The 23,779-nt window shown below is 34.8% G+C and overlaps 4 protein-coding genes across 4 annotated transcripts; 3 read left to right on the top strand and 1 right to left on the bottom strand.

Annotated features, from left to right (window-relative positions):
- Window positions 1–1,637: 1,637 nt before the first annotated feature.
- Window positions 1,638–2,534, top strand: LOC106413747 (auxin-responsive protein SAUR50-like). The gene has a single exon (XM_013854491.3). It carries the CDS (start codon window positions 1,730–1,732, stop codon window positions 2,183–2,185), a length of 456 nt encoding a protein of 151 aa, XP_013709945.2. The 5' UTR covers window positions 1,638–1,729; the 3' UTR covers window positions 2,186–2,534.
- A 10,742-nt stretch (window positions 2,535–13,276) lies between these two features.
- Window positions 13,277–14,601, top strand: LOC106413534 (myosin-17-like). The gene is made up of 2 exons (XM_048756709.1): window positions 13,277–13,438; window positions 13,513–14,601. Exons 1-2 carry the CDS (start codon window positions 13,277–13,279, stop codon window positions 13,669–13,671), a joined length of 321 nt encoding a protein of 106 aa, XP_048612666.1. The 3' UTR covers window positions 13,672–14,601.
- Window positions 14,602–18,954: 4,353 nt separating this feature from the next.
- LOC106413535 (glutathione S-transferase T3-like) lies at window positions 18,955–19,839 on the bottom strand. The gene has a single exon (XM_048757209.1). It carries the CDS (start codon window positions 19,837–19,839, stop codon window positions 18,955–18,957), a length of 885 nt encoding a protein of 294 aa, XP_048613166.1.
- Window positions 19,840–22,067: 2,228 nt separating this feature from the next.
- LOC106413536 lies at window positions 22,068–23,316 on the top strand. The gene is made up of 3 exons (XM_048757208.1): window positions 22,068–22,248; window positions 22,366–22,931; window positions 23,011–23,316. The coding sequence occupies exons 1-3, from the start codon at window positions 22,068–22,070 to the stop codon at window positions 23,314–23,316; spliced, it is 1,053 nt and encodes a 350-aa protein (XP_048613165.1).
- Window positions 23,317–23,779: the final 463 nt, after the last annotated feature.

The following is a 23,779-nucleotide window of genomic DNA, read 5'->3' as shown; positions in this document are numbered from 1 at the left end:
ACATGAGAAACGACCTAAGAGGTCGAAGTGGTCTAGTTACGGCTTAGTAATGAAACTCGCCGATTATTTCCCATCCTATACATACAAGAAATATTACGCACAAGATGCGTAGAATGTAGAACCTACACTGAGGTTCACATCAGGGGGAGTAGTGCGTGTTGTACTCTTTTTCCTTCATCATGGTTTTGTCCCACTGGGTTTTCCTGATAAGGTTTTAATGAGGCAACATGAAGCGTACTACAGATCCTGTATGGTTATGGCATCCAAGGGAGAATGTTATAAATCATGGAGTGGATTGCCATTAACCAAGACAAGAGGAGAAAGCCCGTCGGCCACATCAAGCCCAGCCGCAAGGAGGAGAGAGAGTCGGTCAATGACCTAGCCGACTTAGAACTTAGGATGTTTTCATTTTCTATGTTTTAGTAGTTTTCCTATTTCATGTTGGATTAGGATATGTACTCTTTCCATTTATCTTCATCTTGTAATCTTTATATAAAGGAACTCTTTTGATCATTAATAACACAGAAATATTCAGTCTCTAAACTCTCTAATTTCAACATTTACCATCATAGTTCCAAATAGTTAGCACTATTATTTGTTGCAGATATTTACTATAAGCCTGTAGCATATGTACTATCGGGTTTATTCAAACAAATCTTTCTGTTTTTTTTTTTTGTAGCGAATATATACTATGATGTTAAAAATAGAAATATTGACTAGACCGAATTTGGAGAAATAGGCACAACATTTTTTACCTAGAGTAACAATTGCATATGAAGTTCATTGATTTATGATTCGCATTAAAATTTAAGATATATAATGATTAGTTTTTGCATATTTGTTTTGGCTGCTTGTTGTTCTGGGAATATTTTTCAAAAGTAAGATAGAAAAAAAGATTGAAATGGGTCATCGCCGCACATGGGGGCATGAACACATTTCCAAAACTACAAAAATAAGTGATTTGGTACGTCGTGTTATATAGTATTTCATTTAATTTAAAACATATATTCTGAAAAATAAATTTAAGTTGTTTGGAAAAAAGCATCTTCTGTTAACATTTAACCGCTAGTGGCAAGAGACAAGCTTATACACTTTTTTCAAGCTTGTACAGTTTGATGCTTTGTTATGATAAAATTAGTAATCTTAATAATTCCTGCTACCCATGTGGTGGGTTTTATATATTTTCAAACTTTTAACTTATTAACTTAAAAGGTAAGAACTTGAATTTGTTCTTTTCCTATGCAGTTTTTTTATGAAAGCTTATTCAGATCTAAATGTATTTTTGTTTTGTCAACAAATTTAATGCCTTTTGTTTTCTGCCAACAAATTAAAACATCTTATCAGTTCTAGTGTTTTAGAATTCTAAAATGTGGGTACGTATAGTCAATAAAGTGATAGTTACATCAAAATACGAATCTTATCTTGTGTATAATCTGAGGGCCAGATAATTCTTTCCATAATCGGTTCATTAGTAACAAAGACTCTTAATACGAACCATAATAATTAACAAAAAGATAAGTATAATAAAACCATAATCAAAAATTTATCACTAACTCGAAAAGACAGAAAACAATTTCGTAATTATCTCGAAAACTCAATGGCAATGTTGTATTCCCTTCACTATTTAAACATCGTCTCTCCCAACCGCTCAAATCCCTCCCACCTGACATTTTCTCTCACTTTCTCGTGAAAAAAAAAACATCTCAGCTCCCGAAAAAAAAAGAAAACAATGGCCGGAAGTGTTGGAAAATGCAGCAAGATCCGCCACATTGTGAGGCTCAGGCAAATGCTCCGGCGATGGCGCAACAAAGCTCGGTTATCTTCAGTCAGCCGTTGTGTGCCGTCCGATGTTCCATCTGGACACGTGGCAGTTTGTGTAGGTAGCGAGTGCAGGAGATTCGTTGTGCGCGCGTCGTACCTGAACCATCCGATCTTGAGCAATCTCCTTGTCCAAGCCGAGGAAGAGTACGGTTTCGTGAACCAGGGGCCGTTGGTTATCCCTTGTGAAGAGTCGGTTTTCGAGGAAACGATCCGGTTCATTTCTCGGTCTGATTCTTCCCGGTCAAGCCGGTTTACTTGTCCTGAAGATATCCAGAAATGGCACGGAGGAATCAAAAGCAAGCTAGATCTGTTGATCGAATCTCGGCCGTTGCTTCACGGCGTCGTCGAGAAAGCCGTCTGGTGAAGAGTGTCGGTCTTGTACGATTTCTGACCCGATTTGACTGGGAACGAGTTTGATCGCCATGCGAAGGAAGAAGACGAATTTTCGAATAAATCGTCATTGAGTTGAGTCGGCCGGGTTACCACCGAGTCGGGTGGTCCTAATTTCGGTTTAACTTTTTATATTTTTGTAAATATTTAATTATATTGGGGCCTGTGGTTTTAATCTGGTGGCGAGTTACTCACTGAGTCGAGACAGAGGAGATGGCGGTTAGCAGGTGGGTGAGTCGTTCCACCGAGTCATCCCGGGTTTGAATCCGAGTTCAAAGATTGTAAATGTAAATAAGATCAAATGAAAATTTTGAATCATATTATTTCAAGGGCTTTTGATTTTAATATTATTTTGCTATTTAGTCAAAAAAAAAATTATTTTGCTATGGATATGAACTTAATATAATAAATAATGTAATATATATATGTTAACACCAAATTGTGCAATATATTAAAAAAAATATAACCATAGTTTTGCAGAATTTTTTTTAGTTTTTCAAAATATGAAAAGGTAATAACGAAGTTGTTCGAAAAAAAAGAAAAGGTAATAATGATAAATATAGTTTGCAATACTGCATTCCGACAATGGCCATGTGACGGCAAGACTATTAGCCCATTTTATCTGGTTCGCCTGACTGTGCTCAACTTCTTTGTTTTGTCTTCACTTTCTCCATACAGTAAAAAGTACAGGCTATGGTACACATAATCTTTTACAGCTTACTTTAATTAGTGTACTGGAATTATTTGTGTACTTTCCATAGTTTTATCTAAACTCTGAATTAATGCTCCAACTTAAAAGGTAGTTTTTGCTGAGCTCTTTTGTGCTGGTTCTGAGTGCAGTTTCTCAAAAATATATTAATAATAAAAAAATTTAAAAAAAAGTAAGAAAGACTAAGAGCATGATTAATGATGGGTTTTTAGTAGGGTTGGACGTTCGGGTACCCATTCGGGTTTCGGGTTTTCGGAGTCAAAGATTTTAGCTCTATTCGGATATTTCTAAGTTTCGGTTCGGGTTCGGTTCGGATCTTTGCGGGTTTGGTTCGGGTTCTGATAACCCATAAAATTATTTTAAAAATTTTAAAATTCATTATATACATTAATTTTCTCAAAATCTATAAACAAAATATTATATTACATAAAAATTTGAATAACATATGTCAAAATACCTAAAATTAACATATAATTTTATTTGGTTTGAATATTTGGATAGATAATTAATAGATATTTCAAATATTTTTTGGTGTTTTGAGTATATTTTAGCTATTTTAGACATTTACTTTTGACTATTTGTATATATTTTCAAGTATTTTGGACAATTTAAAAATATTTTATATATTTTGGATGTTTTTAATGACAATAAATCTAAAATATTTTTATATAAGGGGGTATAGAAATCAATTTTGGATATATTCGGATACCTGGAATACTTCGGTTCGGGTCGGGTTCGGTTCTGGTTCTTTAGATACCAAAATTTTGAACCCGTTCGGATATTTAATCAATTTCGGTTCGGGTTCGGTACTACTTTTTCGGGTCGGATTCGGTTCGGTTCTTCGGATTCGGATTTTTTGCCTAGCCTTAGTTTTTAGAGTGGAGTTCTTAGCGGAATATAAAAAACCGTCACTTAACTTTAACTAAGCACCGGGTATTAAATTAAATATTTAAGAGCCGGTTCTTAACTTTTTTAGTTAAAAGTTAAAAGACGGTTTCTTATATTCTGTTAAGAATTTCACCCTAAGAACATTCCATTAATCATGTTCTAATATATAAGTTCTTATTTGTCGTGTACAAAAAAAAAAATTCTTATTTATAAAACTTTGGAGATACTCGAAGAACTTCAGAAGCCGTCCGTCCATTTATAAGTGGCTATTTCTTTTTAAAATTTAAAATTGTTTTGTGTTTTAGATATTCAATGTAGGGTGTGTTTTAGATATTCAATGTAGGGTTGTAAGTTGTAACTGTTGGAGTTATTCAGTGTAAGTGTTTTCGTCTACGTTTATTTATGTGAGGAGAATATTAATAGTTTTAACTAGATTTATAATCTTTTTTTTTTTTTGTATTGTAACCATAAAGTGAACAAAACCAAAAACGCGTGAACAAAACCATATAGTTGATGTACCCTAAAGTGAACAAAACCAAAAACGCAAATGCTCAAATTATTAATTGAGCGTTTGACATCTGTACAAAACCGCACTTACGTAATGACCATGAAATAACTAGCGTATTTGGTCAAATACGCACTTCTTCTGCTGTTAATATTTTATCTTTATATGAAATATTAATTTGTTACTTTTATTTTTAAAAGAAACTAATAAATTAACAACCAGCACATATTTCAACTAATTCTAAAAGAGTTTTTAAACTAATACATAGTTAAAAGTATCTCATTTGCAATTTTAATTTGAACTACAGTGATTCAACTAATGGCATATGGTCTAACATTAATATTAAAAGTTAGTTCATTACATCAATAATCATATTTAAATAAATAAAAGTATTCATATGATTATCAATTAGTAAACAGAAAATTTATTGGAACCAAACAAAAAACAAAAATTTAGATATGGTTTGATAATAAAACATTGGTTATCTCAAATTCAAGTTAAAAATAATTAAATTTTAATTTTAAAAGATTTCTTAAAAAATTATATTAACTTAGATATATTTACTTTAAATAAAAACATTATAATATTATAAAAAATTTATTTTGTATTTTGATTTCAAAATAATTTTAGTAGTTAAATTTATATTTACAAAAAAAAATTATATTTTTATTGAAAATTAATTTTAATTTTCAAAAAAATATAAATTATGATATCATTCAAATCAAATTAAATTTCTAATTGTATTAATATATTTATTTTACATTATTTTCTTTCAAATCCGCATTACCTTTTAATTAAAACCACACTATTTTTTTATTAAATCCGCACTTATCCCGCGAACCGCATGAACCACAGTTAGACCGTACCGTACTTCAATTCCGTACTGCTGATATTACAAAAACCGCGGTCACCATTCGGACCTTTAGAGTTTGGTGGGTGTGGAACAAACATACGGGGGAACTGTTTTATAAAGGTCAACATGAAGTAAAGTAATTTTGTTCAAACTACTAGTTAAGTTTGAAAGTAGAATAACAACTGGATTTCTCTTTTAGCGGTTCATCTAAATAAACTCTAAATCCTTTTTTTAGCAACTAAATAAACTCTAAAGATGAATTATTCATACGCAGTGCAATACCCCTCCCCACAATCACTAATGTCTCTCGTTTCAAGGGATATGGTGCTTCAAAGTCATTTCATATACTTTTCAACTGATTGTTATTAGCAAATAATCGGTAGACGTGGAACCAATCTGTTTTCAGATAAGTATTAGTGATTTAAACCTCCGACTATTTTCAAATCGGATGAAAAACCTCCAACTAAAATTTTATGTTTTTAAACCTCCAACTATTAAACTGTTAATGCCGTTAACTTTCCGTTAACAAAATCATTTTTTTTAACAGAGACCCGTTAAATCGAAACGCAGCGTTTCATGTAATTACGAAAACGACACGAGGTTCTTGTAATCAATGGATATTTTAGTGATTTAAACCTTCAACTATTTTTAAATCGGATGGAAAACCCACAACTAAAATTTTATGTTTTTAAACCTTCAACTATTAAACATTTAATACTTTTAACTCTTTGTAAACAAAGTCATCTTTTCTAAACGGGGAACCGTTACATAAACGACACGAAATGCTTAAAACCTCCGTATATCAATGGGTAATGATGATAAACTTATATTAACCCTAGAGTCAACTCTCTCAAATAAGAGATCGGATGTAGCACTAGGGAATCAGAACACAATAGAACATATTTTAATAATATTGAATAGAGAGAATATAAATGTACAAATATTAAAATTAATACTATAAGTTATCTTTATGCATTGAAGTTTTTTTATTAAACATAAATCATATATTCAAATATATTATCTCAACTAATTATAAAGTATTAAAAATAATTTATTTTAAATTTACTTTATGTGTATTTTTACATATTTAATATGAAATCATTTCAAAATTATTATTAAATGAATAAATGCTTAATTTTAAATTTAAATCATATAATTTTTAGTTCTAGATTTTTAAACAAATTTTTATATATACATATATATAATATATATATATATATATGTATATATATATATATACGCTTCCAACACGTATCCGCTTTCTAATTTATTTAAAAATTGTGCTTATGCGCTTTCATACGTTTCCGCTTCCACGTACCAGGTTCCGTTTCCATGTAATCCTATCTTGATATCAATTTAACAGTTTCCTTCAGAAAATATGACTTTATTTACAGAGGGTTAAAAGCATTAAAAGTTTAATAGTTGAAGGTTTAAAAACATAAAGTTTTAGTTGTGGGTTTTCCTTCCGATTTATAAATAGTTGGGGGTTTAAATCTCTAAAATATCCATTGATTATAAGAACCTCGTGTCGTTTTCGTGATTGCATGAAACACTGCGTTTCGATTTAACGTGTCTCCGTTAAGAAAAAATGATTTTGTAAACAGAAGGTTAACGGCATTAACGGTTTAATAGTTGGAGGTTTAAGAACATAAAATTTTAGTTGGAGGTTTTTCATCCGATTTGAAAATAGTTGGAGGTTTAAATCACTAATAACCCAATAAACTACTGAAAACCGTGAGAAGTCGAAATACAGAAATAGGATGCTTCACTGGTTGCATGTCTGTATAAGATATACATACTTTTTATTTTAAAGGTCAGAAACTTTTTGAGGGGGGAAATCAAAGACTGAGGAAGGTAAGATCTGTCACTTTGGTTGGCAAATGAGAAAATGGTTGTCAATTCTATGTATATATGTCTCTGTTAGTTTTTGGATTACTTGCATGTCTTTCTCGTTTGAAAAGCATTGTTTGGACTTTTAAAGAAAGGATCTATATCGATACCGTCGGGTAGTTTATGTGACTTGTAGTAGTTGTAGGGGTGAGAAATATTGATTCTAGACTTAATTAGGACTTATTTTAGCTGTCATTCATGAAAATGACCTGTGGAAATAAAACATAACTTTTTATCAAAAAAATAAGAACAATAAAACATAGTTCGGTTGTATACTTGTATATCTTTTTGAATCTTATGACAGTGAGCAATTTTGAATGCTAACTCAAACTGTTTTTACTGGGATGTGTCCTGGTCTTTCACGTATAGATTCAATCCAACTTCTCTAATATATATATATTTCTAAGTTTACTCAAACATTATACATTTTAGGACATTACGAGAACCATACAAATTTTTTTTTTATTACTATTTTTTTAATACCTAACGTGTCCTTTTATTACGTTGCGAGAAAAAAACTTATTTACAAGAATTTCATTATTTTTAATGCCATGTAAACAAAAAACCGGCGCCACATAGGAATGCGCTGACATGTATTTATGAATTCAGCCGTAAAGCGCTATAAACTTCATTACAGCTGAGTTATGGTTACTTTGCGGCTGAGTTAAAAAACGCGGCTGACTTATGAGAAATTGGCTGACTTACGAACATAAGTCAGCCGTTAGTGATGGCTGATTTACAGATTTCATGCTGATTTATTGGATAACGGCTTGCTTACGAACACAAGTTACGACTGACTTATATATCGGCGGGCTGATTTCTCGAAAATTCGGCTGAGTTATAGTTAAGACATGGCTGAGTTATGTTTTGCCGGCTAATTTAATGATCATCGCCTAGCTAAGTAACTAAATTTACGGCTGACTTATGAGAGGTTGCTACGGATGAGTTATATTTAATCAGCCGTAACTGGCTAGATTAACAGTAAACTCAGCTTAATTACAACTGACTTATTAGCGAAAGATTAATTACTAGAATATCATTCATTTGACGACTGATTTATTCGACGCTACAGCCGACTTATGATTTTTCATCCTAATTACGACTGATTTTTTAGCAAAAGATTAATTACTAAAATAGTATTCCCGTTTCAGCTGACTTACATTGTACTTGATGGCTGATTTATTTAGGCTGAGTTGTGTTCGTTTGGTGGCTAGCTTACCAATTTTCCATGTCATCATCCATGTCATCAGCTCTTATTTGCCATGTCATTACTAATGTTACAACAGTAAAATAATGGTCTATGTTATTCTTCATTTTATTTATCTATCTTCTTCATCTTTCTCTGAGATCTTATGGATATGGTCATTATTGTTTCCGCAACTAGGTCTAAAAACATAGATTTTAAAAAATTGAAAATCTGAAACAGATCTACAGCAGTTGTCGTCGTTTTCGATGATGATCAGTTAAAGAAGAAGCTTCCTCTCCTCCAATGTCATGTATGGTGGTCCGACACCCTGCTGCTCCCTCTCTCATTGGATTCGTCGTTTTGCAGAAGAAGAAAGACTCAAAGAGAGAGAGAGATGAAGAAGTTAAGTCCCGTAAATTGTAAGAAAAGAAGAGAGTTGAACAAAAAAAAGTAAGAAACGGAGAGAAGACGAAGAAGATGATGAATTTGAAAGCTGATTTTATATGTTTGATGACTCAGATGGTGCGTCATGAATATGATAACTTTACTTCATACAGTGAGTATCCAACACATACGTTATGGCTGAATTATGCATACGTTACGACTGATTTATACCATTCAGATATGTTACAGCTGAGTTATGCATACTTTACAGCTGAGTTATGCATACGTTATGGCTGAGTTATAATCAAATTATGGTTGAGTTATGCATACATATGACTGAGTTATGGTTACTCTATAGTTTCGGTGTTTGAGGTTCAAATTTAAGAAAAAAATAAAGTTTTAATATTGTGTTCAGAGTTGAAGGAATGGTCTTGTTTCCGCCTAAAATACAAAACGTCGCGAAACAAATTACACTTGACGACTGACTTATACGAACATTACGGTAGACTTATACCATTCAGATACGTTACAGCTGAGTTATGCATACGTTACAGCTGAGTTATAATCAAATCATGGTTAATTTATGCATACGGTATTGCTAAGTTATGGTTGCTCTATAGTTTAGGGTTTGACGTTCAAATTTAAGAAAAAATTAAAGTTTTAATATTGTGTTAAGAGTTGAAGGAATGATTTTGTTCCCACCTAAAATATGAAACGTCGCGAAACAAATTACACTTGACGGCTGACTTATAGGAAGGTTATAGCTGACTTATAGGAAAGTTACGGCTGACTTATACATATTTTACGGCTGAGTTATGCATATGTTACGGCTGAGTTATAATCAAATTATGGTTGAGTTATGCATATGTTATGGCTGAGTTATGGTTACTCTATAGTTTAGGGTTTGAAGTTCAAATTTAAGAAAAAATTAAATTTTTAATATTGTGTTCACAGTTGAAGGAAAGATTTTGTTCCCGCCCAAAATACGAAACGCCGCGAAAAAAATTATGATGTCTGACTTATAGGAACGTTACGGCTGACTTATGAATACTACGGCTGAGTTATGCATACTTTACGGCTGAGTTATAATCAAATTATGGTTGAGTTATGCATATGTTATAACTGAGTTATGGTTACTCTATAGTTTAGGGTTTGAGGTTCTAATTTAAGAAAAAGATTTAAAGTTTTAATATTGTGTTCAGAGTTGGAGGAATGATTTTGTTCCCGTCCAAAATACGAAACGTCGCGAAACAAATTACACTTAACGGATGACTTATATGAACACTACGGCTGACTTATACCATTCAGATACGTTACGACTGAGTTATGCATACGTTACGGCTGAGTTATAATCAAATTATGGTTGAGTTATGCATACGTTATGGCTGAGTTATGGTTACTTTATAGTTTAGGGTTTGAGGTTCAAATTTAAGAAAATATTAAAGTTTTAATATTGTGTTCAGAGTTGATGGAAAGATTTTATTCCCGCCAAAAATACAAAACATCGCAAAACAAATTAAACTTGATGGCTGACTTATAGAAACGTTACGGGGGACTTATGCATACTTTACGGCTGAGTTATGCATACGTTACAGCTGAGTTATAATCAAATTAGAGTTAAGTTATGCATATGTTATGCATACGTTATGGCTGAGTTATGGTTACAATACGACTTTGTTATAATCAAATGCTGAGTTATGGTTACAATACAGTTTTGTTATAACCAAGTCCACAAAAAAAGCTTCTAGCAGGCTCAAGATTCATCATTCAAACTTTAATTGAATTTAGAAACCAAAAGAGAAACTAAAAAGACAAGTCTATAGATTAGTAATCAAGAGACAAATCAGTCGCATAAACAATATGTATCTAAAAACTCAAAAATCTGAGACATAACTATTGTAGTGGTTGTCGTCTTCGATCGTGCTCGGTTAGAAAGAAGTTTTCTCTCCTCCAGTGTCATGTATGGTGTGATCCGACATCCTGCTGCTCCCTCTCTCATCGGATTCATCGTTTTGCAGAAGAAGAAAGAGTTAAAGAGAGAGAGATGAAGAGACTAAGTCCTGTCAATTGTAAGAAAATGAAATAATGATTTTTAGCCTTTAGATTTCATTTAATCATTGACCATAAATTGTGATCCTTGGAAAATAAAGATTAACCAATGAAAAAAAAAATGAGGATATACAAAAAGATAATTTTGAACTCTTAGATTAAAATTAATCAGTGGTCATGAAAAAAGCAATATAAATTGTAATTTAGTTCTTTTCAATTTGTTTTAAAAATTGCTTAAATTTAAAGAATGTAATTACGGGTTTAAATCAAAATTTAAAATGGAATTTAAAAATTAAAGATTAATTTTTTTAAAAATGATTAAAATTTGAGTTTAACTCTAAACTATAAACCTAAACATTAAACCTAAACCTTAAACTTTAAATAATAAAAAATATCAGATTTAATGTTCAAAGATAAACTTTATAATTTTTATAACTTTATAATTCTATAGTTTAGGATTAGAGGTTTAGATTTAAGAAAAGATTAAAGTTAGACTTTTGTAAGTAAGAATTGTATAAGTGATTGTAAAAGAATATATATCTCAAGATCAAGTTAAAGTCTTAACTTGAAAATTCAAGAAACTATAGACATTCAGTTGATTTATATTCACTTGATATTGATAAAATGATCTTCGGTATAATTTTCTAAAGTACTTGAATTCAGTTTTCCGATTTTTGGGTATGTTTGAGGTATGGCTGCGTTATATAAATGATACGGCTGAGTTATCTAAACGATACAGCTGAGTTATCTAAACGACACAGCAGAGTTATATAAACATTTTCTGATTTTAGGGTATGTTTGAGGTATGGCTGAGTTATATAGACGACACAGCTGATATATATAAACGACACAGCTGAGCTGTGTAAATATAGCATAAGTCAAATACAAAATACATGGGTGAGTTATGTTTCTTACATAGAAAACCGAAATACAGGTTTTCTGCACCATTCCGGTGATAACTCCTCCATGTCTCCAAGCTTCATTGAATTCTTCTGTGTCGCCTCTGCTGAATCCGTCACTTCTTTCAGTCTCCTCCATTCTCTTCTTGTTTAATCTTTTCTTTCACTCAGATCTGGAAATTGCTTTTTAGATTAACCAAATATGAGTATCAAATCACAAACAAACTTAAATGAATACATCCCACAATTGATAATTTGGGTGTTTTTTGGAATGTATTTCCCTTTTCTCCTCGGAATGCACATTTCTTATAGCTAGGTTTTCGGAGATTGGCGGGAAGTAACTCAGTCACAACTGCATATATAAACCAGCCGTAAAAGAAAAGTAACTCAGCCACAACATAAATTAAGACTCAGCCACAAACTCAAAAACTCAGCAGAGAAGATGATTTTGGGCGATTGCAGCGAAGAATATTTCGTAAAAACGCTTGCGGAGAAGACAATTTCGGTGAAGACGTTATCGGAGAAGACAGTTTGAGAATTTTGAACGATAAACAACAATATCGACTCAAAAGATTAGGGTTTAAGCGACGAACGATGAAACTTGTGATTTTTTTTTTGACGATTCATTGTCTTTCGTCTCTTTTGATCAAAATAATTACAGTTATTAATGTCGTGGATATAGTAATTAATGACATGAATTGTTGTTTAAAATAGTCTCAATTAAATAAAAACTAACCAATGGCCTTAGTTGTTATTTATTAAGAGTATACAAACATTATATTAGTTTTAAAAGATATATGTTATTCTAGTCATATTCCAACTTTTCCATAACATTCTAGTAACTTTTTCTCTCGTTTTTGACAAACAAAAAAAAATGAAATAGCTGGGTGGAACCCAAGCAATGAAGAGAGTGCATCGGAGTACTATAATCATCTTTTCTAGCTCATTTTATAACTTCTCTAATAGATTAAGTGTTTAAATACTCGTGGTACATGTAAAACAAATACTTCTCTAAAATTATTAGAGAATTATCAATAGTAGGTTCTACTCTCAAGTATCTAAAAACATATATATATATATATATATATATATATATATATATACTAGGATAAGCCAGCCCTACAGACGGGAATCAGATCAGTAAATAATTTAAGTAATCAAACTTAATATTTAATATTAGTTGTTATTATTTAAAATATACATATTTGTTAAAAAATATATATGTTATTAGATTTTGAAGACTAAATAAACAATATTATCTGAATAATTGGTTATGATTTTAAATATAAATACTACCTATTATTTTTTAGAATATGATTTTTTAAATAAACCATGTTATCTGAATAACTGGCTATGATTTAAAAAAAAAATACTACTTATTATTTTTTAAGAGGTTAAGATGCTTTTCTTTTGTTTAGTAAATTTATATTTTAATTATAAAGTAATAATTAGATGTGGTTTTACATCATTTCTTGTGATTTCCCGGGGTTGGATGACCAAAAAATTAAGTGAGATCCCTTTTTCCTTTTTGTTAGTAAATAAATTAACTTGTAAATAAATTAAAATATTTTTATTTCATTTAATTTTATATATATTACTGGATTATGTTATTTTTTTTTTTACTAAATTTAGTTTTACGGTTGGCTCTGCAAGCAATGCGGTTGCAAGTTTTTTTTTTTTTTGTTTTTTTGAAAAAGGGCTAATGCGGTTGCAAGTTGAAGAAGCAAACGCTGCTGTGATTAGGGAACGAGAGGCTGCAAGGAAAGCTATTGAAGAAGCACCTCCAGTCATTAAGGAGACTCCAGTTTTGGTTGAAGATACTGAAAAAATCAATTCATTAACATCAGAGGTGGAGGCTCTAAAGGTATTTGTCTTAAGCTTATTATATCATCCTTCATATGTTCATTACTAAAGTTCAGATCATATTTTTTGTTACAGGCTTCGCTTGAGTCTGAACGACAAGCTGCAGAAAACTTGAGAAAAGCTTTCTCAGAGGCAGAGGCTAGAAACTCAGAGCTGGCCACAGAGCTTGAAACTGCTACTAGAAAAGCAGACCAGCTTCATGAATGGGTACAAAGGTTCGTAAAAATATATTGATGGAAGGAAAAACAAAGAGAGAGTACATATTCTAATTGTTCACATTTGTTGCACTTGTCAATATACATTTAACTATTTCGTCTTTTTTTTTTAAATCTTGATGCTAATAAATTATAACTATGTTTCTCCTGTTATGAACTTTCACATATTGATTTTACTTACTGCTTTCAGACTAGAAGAGAAGCTTCCCAATTCAGAGTCAGAGATTCAAGTGCTTCGTCAACAGGCACTTGCTATATCTCCAACCAACATATGAATTATTTTTCTTCTTTCACATATTAATACAAGAAGGCCTGTTTGTTCTTGTAATCTTTTCTTCTCAATGTTCAGAGAACTCCAGAGAATGGAAGCCATCTTAATGGAGAAACAAAGACTACACCGGTAAGGGGAAATTTTTTATTTTCAAAATTAAATTTAGCTATTCAAAAGGAGACCGAGATACTTTCTTGTTTCTTTAATTGCTTACTGTCTATGAATGTCACAGGACATGGCTGCTGTACGAGAACCAGAGTCTGAGGAGAAACCACAGAAATATCTGAATGAAAAGCAACACGTAACTACTCTTGTAACGGTCCCATTTCTTGCAGTATTGCAGTCTGATTTTCTCTTAATATATGTTATAATCTTTGCGTTATTCAGGAAAACCAAGATGTACTAGTCAAGTGTATCTCACAAAACCTTGGATATGCTGGGGGCAAGCCTGTAGCTGCATATACAAATGTCTTCTTCACTGGAGATCATTTGAAGTCGAAAGAACTAGCGTCTTTGACCGTATCATTCAAACTATAGCTTCAGCCATTGAAGTAAGTCGATTCTTTTTTTTTTGCGTCTTTCCTCAAAAGCATTTTATGACACTATTTCAACATGTTCTGCACTCCATAATGTTGATTATTTTTGCGACTAACTTCGCTCAACCACCAGGCTAGCGGAAGGCGCGTTCGGCTAGCCGGTTTCTAAATTCCTAAACTATCCAACACCATTCTTAACCTTCGATGTTAAGCAAGAGGGTGACGTTCACCTCGTTTCCTCAGTTACCGGAACTCAAACGACACCTCCAGAGTAGCTAGTGTTAGACGGCTTCTTCGAGCTTGAGCTCTCCATTGATCATTAGGCACAAACCGGATAGATAAAAGGGAGAAGGAGCATACCACACGGCAAGCACTGCACCACTAGGGAGAAGGAGCATACCACACGACAAGCACTGCACCACTAGAATCTATCGGCATGATTGACACAAACGCGAGTGTGAGAACGACACAGCATCGAGCAACCCGAGAAAGACAGGCTGCGGCGAAGCACCACCAAGGAACAAAGCTCTGTGTCCTGCAAAAGAATCGAAACATTAACCTGCCAACTGGCCAACAGAGCACTGGGATGGCTAAAATCCCACTAGGTCTCCTCGCCGGGAGAGCCTCAACTGACTCAATCAAAACTCTGAACCAACGTCCTAGCCCGGGTAAGAGAACCTGACCCAGTATTCTTAGCGCTGAGCCGTTACGCCACGTTGGAGAGACGAGACAGATACGGCTGAGCGGACACAGAGAAGATGAGACACCGTGAATGACTCGAACACCTTGATCTTGCGAAGAGATAAGCCAGACAAACAGAGAGAAGCCTCCAAAGACATTGCTGTATCCGCCATAGACGACTGATCAACCAACGACTCGGAAACTTCATACGCCAAAATCTCAGACAAACCGCAGCCACGCGACCACCAAGCTGGCTGAGCACGCACCACCAGACCGAACTGATGCCTCCATTGAGAGCCAGCTAAACCGAAAGACGAATCAAGACGCCAAGTTCCGTCCCACGGAGAGGAAGAGAAGCAAATAAAAAATGAGAGGCAAAGGATAGAGAGCCTCCGGCGCCGGAGCTAACGCGAGCCTAGACCGGAGCCGAGGCCTCCGGACGCCGGAGCAGTGACGGAAGATTGATGTTTTGGGGCTAGAGATGGAAGAGAGGAAAAGAGAGGAGAGAGAGGGTAGTATTTTCTCAACTGTTTTTTTTTGGTCTACTAAGGAAGAACGGTAAGAGCATGATCATTCGTGGGACTAATTTTAAGTCCTTAGCATTAATGAACTTTGAAGGGAGTCATAATTTTAATTTTTTATTATTTTTTATTATTTTTTATTATTTTTTATTATTTTTTATTATTTTTTTTTTTTGATTTTTTTTTAAGAAAAATAAAAAATAAAAGAAATAAGCGGACCAATCGCGGGCCACCACATGGCGTGGAGTCCGCGTTACAGGGGTGAACTTGTATCAGTGGAGAGAGCTCACACGAGCTGGGTTCACAATTTGTGGATTATTATAATAGTTTTTTTTTTGGGGAATTGTGTGAACATTATACATGATCCCTTAATGCTGATGCTCTTAGATTAGTTTATTGTTATTTTTATGTTAAGGACAATGGTAAAAGTTAGGATTATTGGTAGGATTTTTAGATGTCTTTTAGTAAATAAATTATATATTTTTAATAAGTAATAACATTTAAAAGATAAAATTAAAATAAAACATTTAATATTAAAATTTAAAACATGAAAAAATTACAAAGTTGCAAAAAAAAAACAAGGAAAAAAATTTCAAACATTATAAAAAAAGCAAACAAACATTTTATTGAATTCATAGAAACTTAAACATTGTAGATATTCGGGAAATGTCCAAATTTAGCCCATATATTTTCAATCAAATCTTCTTTAAATTGTTGATGGTCTTGTGTATCCCGAACTTCTGCTCGACGACCCATTGTAGTACCGAGATTTGTAGTCCGTTTGACTACAAAAGTGGGATCCACATCTTCTCCTTGTTGAAATTCTGAAGCGTTAATGTAGGAATCTCGTTCATCTTCGACAATCATATTGTGGAGTATGATACATGCTCTCATAATATTTCCTATTTTGTTTTTATCCCATAAATTAGATGGATTTCTAACAACGGCGAATCTAGCTTGCAGGACCCCGAATGCACGCTCAACATCTTTTCGCACGGCTTCTTGGTTTTTAGCAAATAAGCAATGTTTTGGACCTTGTGGAAGTCGGATAGATTGAATAAAAGAAGCCCATTTCGGATAAATACCATCGGCGAGATAGTAAACCAAATGGTATTCCCTTCCGTTGACATGGAAATTGACTTTCGGAGCGTTTCTGTTAATTATTTCATCAAAAACAGGTGATCGATCCAGAATATTAAGATCGTTCATAGTACCTGGAGCTCCAAAAAATGTGTGCCATATCCAAAGGTCGTATGAAGCTACCGCCTCCAACACAGTTGTTGGTTTTCCGGTTCCTCGTGAATACATTCCTTTCCAAGCGGCTGGGCAATTCTTCCACTCCCAATGCATACAGTCGATGCTTCCAACCATTCCTGGAAATCCACGTTGTTCTCCAATATATAGTAGTCTTTGTAGATCCTCCGGTGTTGGACGTCTTAGGTATTGATCGCCAAACAAGTGGATTATTCCGGTGGTAAAATGGTGCAAACATTTTCTAGATGTTGTTTCACTTAGACGAACATATTCGTCAACGGTGTCAGCCCCACCACCATACGCCAATTGACGAATTGCTGCGGTACATTTTTGGAGCGGAGATAGGCTAGACCGTCTGGCTGCATCTTCTCTTGGTTGGAAATACTCAACTTCTTGGGAGAGACTATGCACAATACGCAAGAACAATGTCTTGTTCATTCGAAACCGTCTCCGGAATATATTGTGCGGGAATGTCGGAGTCTCTCTAAAATAATCATTCCAAAGCTTCATGTGGCCTTCTTCCCGGTTTCTCTCAATAAAAACACGTTTTTTTCGCTCTTTCGGTTCGGGAATAATATCTGGGATTTCTAAGAGTTCTTCAAACATAGATTCAAATTCAGCATCATCATCTTTGTGGTAATGATAATCGGAAGAATATGCCATTTTGAATGAAAAAAAAAGAGGAAATGTTTTTAATCTGAGTACTAGAGAAGTTGTTTTTGATATGAGAAGTAGAGAAGTTGTAATTTTAACGAGAATATGTTTCTCTTATTTATAGGCTCAAGAAGTTCATATCTTGTGATTGTATATTGTTTGTCTTGTGACCCGTTAGTACATCTTGTGACACTTGAAACTACTTTTTTTGACATCTAGTGAATTATGACACGAGTAGAATCAAGTAACATGTTATTCTGATTCAAATTTCACATGTTGATACTGTAGAGGGAAACTGTCACGAGCTTACAGTAACATGTTACTTGAGTCACATAAAAAGTCACATAAAAACGTAGTTTGATTCTTGTGATCAAATGATCCAAATACACATTACACATAAAATGATCCAAATACAAGTACACATTACACATAATTTGCTTCTTGTGCACAAAGAAACGATGCATACAAAGAGTTCCCATTAGTCATTACACATTACACATAGCTCATTACTAATCCGAGTCATAACTAAACCATAACCATAACACATTAGATAAAGATGAGGACGATACCTATGAAAATTAAGACCATAACCATAACCGCAACAAAGTAATCAAAGCTAGACCTTGATTTATTCTTGGCCAACTCACACACCATGTTCTCTAGTCTAACAAGCTTCTGCTCAGTCTCATAGTCACTCAAGAAGTTCAGAGAATCTACCTTCTCGGCTAACTGAAGTGTGTGTCTATCCCTGGCTCTCATCTCCTCCATTACAGCCTCATCCCACCATTTCCACAAATGACACTCTCCATCATCAACTTTAGTACATGTGTAGTATGTGCGACCTGGATCGGTTCTACTGTGAGACGTAGCTATCTGAGGTTGACTCCCACAGTAGCATGTATGTGGAAAACAGAATTCAACCTCAGGCTGCGGAGGGTACACAAACTCCTGAGCGTTCACGTAGTCTAACTGAGCTTGGTCTTGCTGAATCAGAGCTTATATTTCATTGTAGTCACTGTCCGACTCATCCCACCAAACTCCTCAGACTGAGAAGGTTGGCTATAGCTGTAATCAAGACCCATGTTTAATGAAACCTGTATAAATTTACAAGGTAAATATTAGAGGGTTAAAAAGTCGTTGACAAAGATTGACATGTATTTATAAAGATGGACATTCATTTTAATTAATCAACGAGCAAGTAAACATAATAGATTAATTTATAAAGGTAGACATACAAAGCAACCAGGAAGTACATTAAAAACATAGACACCATTCACATTAAAAACATAAAAAGCAAAGTACTTAAGACACAAATTAAAGACACTGCGAATAAAAAGCAAAGTTCTTGCACAAAGGTTTTAGGAGATATTGTATGAGATATTTCTCTAGATATACTGGGCGAGGAGCTTGTTTTTGGCTACTTCTTCAGCCTCACTGAGTGGTTCAGTTTTGGCAAGGAGAGTGTCTAAGATGGCAAGCTTTGACAGTTTCTCTTTCCTCTCCAAATCCTCCTTCCTCATTTCCCAAACCGTCGTATACTCAGCAAAAGACTTCCCCTTCGCATTACTCCGTTTAGATTTTGCAGCCTTTACACCTTCCGGTCGTATCTCTTGTTCACCAACACTTGTGGTTGATGTTTGGGAAACTGTTTCAACGGTTTTCCTCTTTGAACTTCCAGAAGCTTGAGTGCTGTTGAAGTTAAGCCATTTCTGCTCATACCTCAACACACACCACGCATGCTCAAGTGTAAATTTGGACTCCTGATCAGCGTAGAAGATGTCATGGGACACCTTGAGAACATCATTCTCATGCTGACCACTACTAATTTGTCGCTCCGCAGCCGCATATGCACCACAAAACTTGTTAGTTTGATCATTGATTTTGTGCCACCTCTGCTTATAATGGAGATGCTCACTACTTTCACCACCATCTCCACAATTCAGAGCTGCAAAGAAATAATATCCTACTCGTTTCCAGAATGTCCCTGACTTTTGGTTATTGCCGACTATAGCATCCTTAGATGTGTTTAACCAGGCACTGATCAGCATCTCGTCCTTGGCTGGGGTCCATTTATGTCTCTTCCCACGCTCCACGGGTGTGTCTGTAGGTGGAGTTGGAGCCTCACATTGTTGTGAACTGAATTGAGGGATCTGTGAAGATCCAGAATGAAAACTCTCATAAGGAGAGTTCTCATGATGAACACTTTCGTGTTGACTGTGAAGAAGGCCCATATAACCAGCAGACTGGCTATACAGAATCCTTGGATCCATAGAATTAAGAAGAGAGAAGTGATAAGAGAATAGAAAGCGGAATCTGACAGAGTTATACCAGAGAAGAGAGAAAGAAGATGATGGAGATTAAATCGTTTTTTGGAAAGATGGTTTAATAGGTGAAACTGTAATTAACACTATCATAATGACCTAACTACAAAAGTACATCTCAGTTATTACACATTACACAACCATAATGACCTAACTACTGAGTGCATTAACTACCAAACAAACTAGCCTTGCAAACAAACTAGACTATCAATTCAGTATACAAACAAGAATACTTCATAACGGAAACAAGAGTTCAAGTCTACACGCTTTGGTTGCAATCAAACTAGAGATTTATTTCGGTATAGAAACTAGATTATGTCATCACAGAAACAATAGTTCATGCCTACACGAGTTAATATACCAACTAGATTACTTGGGAGCTGAAGAGAAAGTATATTACCTTGAGCTGTGGACGAAATGGTTGTTTCTCTTAGAGCTGTTTACTAATAGAAACCGGGTTATTGTAGACGAACCTCACCTCACCTATTAACCTCAGAATCAAAAGAACACACATATCAGTAAATCAAAACAGAACACGAAATAGAATTGAAATCCCTAAATCTACACGATAACTACACATATCAGTATCATCAAATAACCACACTCTCTCAAAGACTCTAGAGACGAAAATCGATTTTTGAAATCCCTAACTAGTAAAGCAATCAACGAGTAAAAATTACTATCAGATTAATAACACAAACAAAAAAAATACATGCAAATCCCAACGAAGTAGATCGAAAACGAGAACCAAATACATGAAAATCATACGGAGGAGGAACACCTACACTTTCACCTTCGAATCGCGGAATACGATGTTTATGAGAGAGGAGAACCGTCGAGAGATCCGTCGAGAGAACAGTCGAGAGAACCGCCGAGAGAACCGTCGAGAGATCCGTCGAGAGATCCAGAGTCGGGAGGAGATGCCTCGGGAGGAGATCTGTCGAGAGGAGAACCCTCAGAGAGGAGATGCGCCGTTGAGACAAAATCCCCCTTTCAATCGCCGCGAGAGAGAACGAAAGAGACGAGGAATGTCAAACTCGATCCAAAATCGATTTTGCCCTCACGAATTTTCATCGGCCATTCCCAGCACGCCACGTATCTCCTTAGGACGAGACCAAACACATCTTAGTTAAGCGGCGTCCTTCATGATATTGGCTAATATTGATTTAAATTAAATACGATTAATGCTAAGATATGTCATTAGGGACGCCGATAATGTTGCCCTAAGAACAACACATCACCTACAAATTAAATAGAGACTTCTTAATAGCCATAAGAACATGCACACATCAAGCTTAACAAAAAACAAACGTACCTCACTTTAACTGAAGCAAACATAGTTTTTACTAAGTTGGGTTTGGTTTAATTAAATAAAGGGAAAATTGAGAAAAAGAGACACTTCCAAGTTTGATTTGTCTCAATAAGATTTTTTGAAGATTTTTTTGGAAACTAGGATTTTATTTCCTGTTAATACCATAATGCCCTTGTAATTAACCAAATAATATGAATTTTAAATATAAATTATAATTTTTGTAATTGATTTACTATTAATTAAAAAGTAAAAAAAAAAAGTAAAAACAAGGAAAAAGAAATACGGTTAAAGAGTTTAGGGTAACTCTAATAATCCTTTTTTTATCTCGTCTTCTCCACCGTTTCTCTTCACTCCTTCCATGGCGATTTAGGGTTAAGAGTTCTTCATCATGATTCTGTGAATCCTTTCCTCTCTAACCTCGTTTTCGTCAATTTCCTCTTCGTTCTCAAACACTACATCCAACGAAATCGATGTCTTTTTCCTCAACGAGTTTCGTCCGACTGTTCTTTTCGAAATCGAAGTGTTCTTCCGTCAATTTCATCAAAATCTCACATTCTTCACAGTAAGTATGTGATTTCTTCTATTGATTCGCTTAAGAGATCGCTTCTCTAAACCCTAGATTTGATTAAAACCGATTTGTCATCTTTCTTAAACTAAGTTAGTTCCCTTAGTTTTATGGGTTGATAAATCATCTTAAAACCGATTTGCCATGCATGTTACTGTTTTTGATTTGTAAAGAGTATTGATTTAGGTTTTTGGAAAGGGGAAATTTGTGGGTCTCGGTATATTATACTAGTTGTCGTTCGATTATAATGTTATCTTTTGTTTCTGCTCTCATTTCAATCTTTTATCTTTGATTGTAGGTATGTCTGGGGAGTTACCAAAGCGGCTTATTAAGGAGGGTGAGGAGACCCAAGTGACTCAGATCAATAAGAACGGCACAATGGTATGTTATATGGAGAGGTTGGAGGAATGGCTGCCAAATGAGTTGAAAGAAGTGAAGAAAGATCGGGTTTTTGCTCCAATTTTTAAGTTGTACAAGAATGGTTTGGGTTACTCGGCGAGAGTGATACACAGCTTCTTGTGTAGGGAGCTGGTGACTTACAAGAACTTTTAGCTCTGGTTTGCGTTTGCGAGGAGACCACTTCGATTTTCTTTGGTAGAGTACCACGCAGTTACCGGCCTTCAGTGCGATACTAGTCTATCATGTAAGGAGTTGGTTGACTTCGAGGATGATGGTGGTTTCTGGAGCACAGTGGTGAGGAGAAAAGAGGGAGTAACTATCTTGGACCTTTGGAAGAATCGCCACGAAGCTGTTAAGAAGTGGAGTAATGATGATCGAATAAGACTGGTGTATCTGTGCATCATTGTGACTATGGTTTGCGCGAGAGGTGAGAAGGCTAATATCCCCTTCAAGTATATCAAGTTGGTCATGGATCTTGAGAATGTTCGAAAGTATCCCTGGGGAGTTGCTTCTTTTGACCTTCTCTGCGAGTCAATAGCTAAAACACGTGACAAACTGAAGGAGAAGACTACTAGTTACGTGTTAGATGGCTTCTCCTATGCCTTGCAGATTTGGGCAATGGAAGCGGTACCAAAGATTGGAAAGCTCTGTGGAAAAAAATTGAACAAGGGTTTTATGAACAGTCCTAGATGCGTAAACTGGATGGGAGCTGCAAAGATTTCATACGGGGATTTCAATAGGTTGGAGAACATCTTTACATCCGAGGTAAATATTCCAATTTAAGGTGATTACATCCGGTTTTAATGAGTGTTTAAATCTAACTTTGTTTACATTTTATGTGTAGGATGACATCTATCCATACATCTCGTGGAGTGGGAATTATGTAGTGGTTGAGAATGTTGCTTTTCGCAGAGCTGATGAAGTGGAGGATGATAGAATCAAGGTTCTCATGAGGATGATACATACTAAGCATGACTTCAGTGACCACATTTGGGAGTTCGAAGAGACACCAGAGTTTTCTTGGGGGCTTCATGACAAACAAGGAGAGGATGACAAACAAGGAGAGGATGATGAAGTAGCTGAGAATGATGAAGAAGCTCCCAATAATGATGAAGAAGATGGGAGTGATGAAGACTTTCGAACTCCATGAGGATCATCGGACAGAGTCTCCAGAGCTAGAAAGGGAAAGAAGAGGCTCCCGGATCGTGGAATGGAAAAAAGGAAGCAAAAGGTTCTCTGTTCTAGACCACAACATGCGCCGTTTAATGAAGATATGAAGAGCTTTATGGCGCAGTTGTTTCAGCAGAGGTTCACTTAAGGATGGAAGAGAGGCTACAGAAACAGATGGGTGAAATATTTGAGAAAATGCAGTCTGAGCTTAAAGGTTCACTTAAGGATGCAAGCGTTGAAGTTGACGATATAGAGCCATCGACAAGGAAGCCATCACCTAGGAAGCCATCGCCTATCAATCCATCGCCGAGCAAGCCATCGTCGAGCAAGCCACCACCGAGCATTCCAACTCTAAGGAGGTCCAAACGCTTGGTAAAGAACTCCTAGTCTTCACCACTCTTCTCAATGTTGTTTTCACTTGTTTAGTTTGCATGTATGTTTGT

This window comes from Brassica napus, chromosome C5 (genome assembly GCF_020379485.1).
Source record: "Brassica napus cultivar Da-Ae chromosome C5, Da-Ae, whole genome shotgun sequence".
NCBI lineage: Eukaryota > Viridiplantae > Streptophyta > Magnoliopsida > Brassicales > Brassicaceae > Brassica > Brassica napus.
The sequence above is the reverse complement of the archived record's forward strand: the minus strand, read 5'-3'. Positions and strand labels throughout refer to the sequence as shown.

Bases quoted from the DNA above. Each gene is read 5' to 3' on its own strand.
- LOC106413535 (XM_048757209.1), bottom strand. From the start codon at position 19,839: ATGGATCCAAGGATTCTGTATAGCCAGTCTGCTGGTTATATGGGCCTT.
- LOC106413534 (XM_048756709.1), top strand. From the start codon at position 13,277: ATGCGGTTGCAAGTTGAAGAAGCAAACGCTGCTGTGATTAGGGAACGA. The intron at 13,439-13,512 runs GTATTTGTCTTA...TTTTTGTTACAG, and splicing joins CAGAGGTGGAGGCTCTAAAG to GCTTCGCTTGAGTCTGAACG.
- LOC106413536 (XM_048757208.1), top strand. From the start codon at position 22,068: ATGTCTGGGGAGTTACCAAAGCGGCTTATTAAGGAGGGTGAGGAGACC. The intron at 22,249-22,365 runs GTTTGGGTTACT...TTTCTTTGGTAG, and splicing joins TTTTAAGTTGTACAAGAATG to AGTACCACGCAGTTACCGGC. The intron at 22,932-23,010 runs GTAAATATTCCA...TTTTATGTGTAG, and splicing joins AGAACATCTTTACATCCGAG to GATGACATCTATCCATACAT.
- LOC106413747 (XM_013854491.3), top strand. From the start codon at position 1,730: ATGGCCGGAAGTGTTGGAAAATGCAGCAAGATCCGCCACATTGTGAGG.